Source organism: Neopelma chrysocephalum, unplaced genomic scaffold (genome assembly GCF_003984885.1).
Source record: "Neopelma chrysocephalum unplaced genomic scaffold, ASM398488v2 Primary Assembly neopelma1_97017, whole genome shotgun sequence".
Classification (NCBI taxonomy): Eukaryota; Metazoa; Chordata; class Aves; order Passeriformes; family Pipridae; genus Neopelma; species Neopelma chrysocephalum.
The window spans coordinates 1,806,202-1,810,430 of record NW_020925659.1 but is presented as its reverse complement, the minus strand read 5'-3'; the positions used below and the strand labels follow the sequence as shown (position 1 = coordinate 1,810,430).

General features: G+C 51.9%; 1 protein-coding gene across 1 annotated transcript; it reads right to left on the bottom strand.

Annotated features, from left to right (window-relative positions):
• Window positions 1-908: 908 nt before the first annotated feature.
• Window positions 909-3,363, bottom strand: CKS2 (CDC28 protein kinase regulatory subunit 2). The gene is made up of 3 exons (XM_027670986.1): window positions 3,194-3,363; window positions 2,300-2,427; window positions 909-1,350 (listed from the first exon to the last, which is right to left on the bottom strand). The coding sequence occupies exons 1-3, from the start codon at window positions 3,250-3,252 to the stop codon at window positions 1,298-1,300; spliced, it is 240 nt and encodes a 79-aa protein (XP_027526787.1). The 5' UTR covers window positions 3,253-3,363; the 3' UTR covers window positions 909-1,297.
• Window positions 3,364-4,229: the final 866 nt, after the last annotated feature.

Here is a 4,229-nt window from a genome sequence, read left to right as displayed (position 1 = left end):
CCCCGCCGCCGCCCCGGCCCCGCGCACGGCGCGCAGTGATGACGCCACGGCGCGGGCGGGGCGCGCGCGTGACGCCCGAGCAATGGGGGGGAGGGACGGCGCGGGAAGGGTCCGTGCTGAGGGAATCCCGTGGCACGGGGATGGACGGCAGGGAATGCGGGATCCCGTGGCACGGGGATGGACGGCAGGGAATGCGGGATCCCGTGCCACGGGGATGGACGGCAGGGAATGCGAGGCACACACCCGGGACCCTCCAAAGACACCAGCACGGCTTAGGCGGAGCTCAGTGGGATTCTTAGTGAAGGTATGACCCGGCCTGGTTCAGACCACCGTGACAGACAGCTCAGGCAGCTTTTAGAGGAAGGCCTACAAGGGTCCTTACCTCACCAGACTTTTCATGTTACTTACCTATGTCTGTCTCCACAACAAGCACACATGACACAGGGACAGCACATGCTTCGTCACTTAAGCCACATGCAGATGGATCCTGCTGTCACTGACCTTCCAACTCCTACACAGCTGTAATGCTAACTCGTGTTGGAAATGAACCCCTGGTACTGAGAGTTACTGAAACACAATAAACTGAAGCACCTTTTACAAAAACCAATCTAAGTGTATGGCTGCTAGTACAAGGTTCCAAGATGCCACAGTGACAATTTCAATGCAAGACAGGAAGTGCAGGCTAAAACCCCAGGGTAAAAGCTTGTGATAGAAAGTTAACTGGTACTAGCAGTTAACCAAACAGGCATAAAGACATCTCTGTGCGATATTAAGAAGTACACTACACAGAGTTTATACCAAGTAATCAGGGATAGGATCACCAAGTTCCAAACTAGGTACTCATAAAATGTTAGACAACAAATACTTGTTTTGACAGTAAGTTAGAACTCCAGGCATTGAGGCTTTATAGAATACAAAAAGCAGTTTATTTCTGAAGCCTACTTTCTCCTAAACAGAAGAACTAGTGGATTTGAATATACTAAGATACAGCAGAAAAGATGAGTGCAAAAGTCACTGAACACAGATAACAAGATCATCTAACCAGAATGTGCAACACAAACATGAATGCAGTTTAATTCAGAGAGGCACTTACATTGACAGTAAAGATAAAGTCATCCGCTCTTTTAACATTATAGCAGCCTACTTGAAATTTCACTTGACTGAGCTTTGTTGCTGTGAATAATACAGCTCATGCACAGGTTTGGATGTATGTTTTGTAAATTTAAAGTATTCACTGAATACTGCCAACATATATACACTCATATACATAGTTCCAGAAGATTGAAGAGACGATGGCTTATTTCTGCTCCGCCTTTTGGAGAGGTCTCCTGAAGAGCAGAATATGCGGTTCTGCGGAAAGAAAATTGAAAGCATCAGTCTGCCCCTCAAGTCTTGTTCGAAGGGATTTCTTTCATTTTGAAAGTTTGGGATGATAGTTGAAGCTTGCTATCAGATAAGTACATCAAGAAGCCCAAATATGGCTCCACATATAATATTAACAGACCAACTTTGCAGTAACCGTGTAACAGTTAAACAGGTGTTTTTTAGTTTTATACCAAATGGTAGCTGTATCATAAACTTAAGATACTTACAGGAAGGAAGTATTGGAAAAAATAGTATTTTTAGTTAGTACCAACTGTCTCTTTACATTAGGCTATTTGATGAACTCTTACTGAAAACTTAGACTACCAAATTAGGTAAACTGCCTGTTAGGTACATCATGTCAAGCATCAAAAAAATCCACTTTAGTTAATACAGCCAGCTTACATTATTATTGATATGACTTACACCTAAACACCTCCAGAAAAGTCAAAATTATCAAAGATAACAAGGTAAGGGAAACACTGGAAGGTTACATTAATTTCTTCACCTGATTCTTCAGAAACTTGGAACTCCAATTGCTGCTGCAGTTCACGTGTCACCTGTTACTTTTTAGTCAATGGTAAGTTACCTAAAAAGGCTCTTCTCACAGTACATCCTCATTCGTAGACTCTGGGGCTTCACACTCAAATAAAATACTGATTTTTAAGTAGGCACTACAGCTAGAGTTCAAACGGTACTGTAGATTTTTCAGAGCACTAATACAGGACCTTACCTACATAAGCATTAAGGTTATGTTGCCTTTGTTGACAAACAGCTAAAAGAGCAAGTAGATAAGCAGGAGCCTAAACATTCGGTATTTAATTTCAGCTGGATTCCACAGCAGAACGAGTTATGCATTACACACTTCAGCTAAGCACCAGGCTGCTAATGTTTTAGACACTTTTTTTTTCCACCTAATTCTTTTGGATGTGCTTACCTGGCTCATGGATCATATAGTGAACCCAGCCAAGACTCTGCTGAACACCAAGACGTCTCCACTCTTCTTCAGACATCAGATGAGATTTTGGCACTTGTTTTGAAAGTTCTCGTGGTAGCATCACATGTCTGTACAGATTCAATTATTAAACACACAATACTACAAAACTTGAACAGCTCTGCAGCAAAAGACAGCAAGCAAGTAATGAATAATTACTTTTCCTGTAAAAAAGCCTAGGGTATATGACTGTTACCACGAATTTGATTATGAAATCTGTCTCACAATCGAGTTTAAAATCACTTATGCCTATTAAACATTACATCCGTAATGCAATTACATATTGGAAGCCAACCTGCATTCTAGAGGAGATTAATTCTTCTTCACGCTCCAGTCACGCTGCATTTACATAAATATGCGTTCCTGGCAAGTGGCTGCCGTATCTGCTGCTTGAAAAAATAAGGACTTTGGACTTGTAAAATATTTGTAAATACCGCTTTAAAGTAAGCCTAAAACAGTTACAACTCCATCAGCAGCCCCGTCAGCAGAGGCCGGCACAGCCCCATCCCAGGCTCTGCCACAGCCCCCTCCCTGTGGTGGCGCCGCTCCGCGCCCTCCATCGCCCTGCGGCCGGGGCTCGCCGTAGCCGCTCGCCAGGCGATCGGGGCCAGCCGACAGCAGCAGTCGCTCACCCGTCCCCCCATTCCCCAGCCGGCCCAAAGCCACGCGAAAGCCCAGCACGGAGAGGCTCGGCTCGACACGGCCCTGCTCGCCGGCCCTGCTCCCCCCGTTCCCTGAAGGCGGCGGGCACGCCTCGGGAGAGGCGCCTGCCCGAGCCACCCTCCTCCGGAACGGCTCTCCCGAATCCCTCCAACGGGCCATCCCGCGGTCTCTTACCGGTACTCGTATTCCTCGTCACAGTATTTGTCAGAATAGTAGATCTGCTTGTTGGCCATGGTGGCAGAAGCGGCGGCGGCGGCAGCGGCAGCAGGAGCCCCTCTCTTTCTCCTTACGCCTCAGGGACGTCTCGCGCACTAACCGCCCGCTTCCGCGCCCCGTGCCATTTGAATCCGGCGGCTCGGCTCCCATTGGCTCTCGCCGGGGCCGGCCAATCGCGCGCCGCGCCCGCCGCGCCGCGTGACCCGCGCGCTCGCCTCCCGCGGCCAGTCCGCGGAGGCCGCGGCGGTTGCGTCACGGGGCGGAGGGGGGGGGGAAGGGGGGGGGTTGGGAGGGCGGCGGGGGGGCGGGGCGGGAGGGCGCGGGCGCGCCACGATTGGCCGGCGGCGGCCGGGGGCGGGGCGCGCGCGCCCTTCCAGCGCTTTCCAGCACGCGGGAGGGGGGGAATCTTTAGGGTCCTGCGCATGCGCGGCTCCTGTGGAGTTTGGGGGTCCCTCCGGCCCCGTCCCGGGTGCCCCCGGGGCCGAGACCCCTCCGTGCGGCCTCATGCCGCCGTGGGGAGCGCGGTGCCCCGCTTGCCGCCTGGCTGTCGTGAGCCCGCTCCGTCTTGGGCTGTCGCGCTTCGCGCGCGGCGCTCGCTCGCGGCGCGCACGGACCGGCCGCGGGGCCGCTCGGGGCAGCGTGGGCGCTGCGGGCGGGCGGGCGGCTTTCCCGGCGTGCAGGCCGCCTTCCCCAGCGGAACGGCGCGGCGAGCGTTTCCCTGGGGAAAACGTGCCTGGCATCTCGCCAGGGTTTGAGAAGGATCTCAGTAGCTCCCGGGATGTGTTTTTGGGTGATGTTTATGCCAGCTGGGGTTAGATAAGTTAGATAAGTGGGGATATGGCCAGGAAGGGCGATTTCACGGTTGCTTTCAGAGAACCATAAGGAGTGGGAGGCGACCTTGAAGATCATCTCCCTCACTAGGTCAGGTTGCTCAGAGCCCCATCCAGCCCTGGCCTTGAGCGCTGCCAGGGATGGAGCATCCACAACCTCCCTG

Bases quoted from the DNA above. Each gene is read 5' to 3' on its own strand.
- CKS2 (XM_027670986.1), bottom strand. From the start codon at position 3,252: ATGGCCAACAAGCAGATCTACTATTCTGACAAATACTGTGACGAGGAA. The intron at 2,428-3,193 runs GTAAGAGACCGC...GAATCTGTACAG, and splicing joins GACGAGGAATACGAGTACCG to ACATGTGATGCTACCACGAG. The intron at 1,351-2,299 runs GTAAGCACATCC...TTCTTTCCGCAG, and splicing joins CTATATGATCCATGAGCCAG to AACCGCATATTCTGCTCTTC.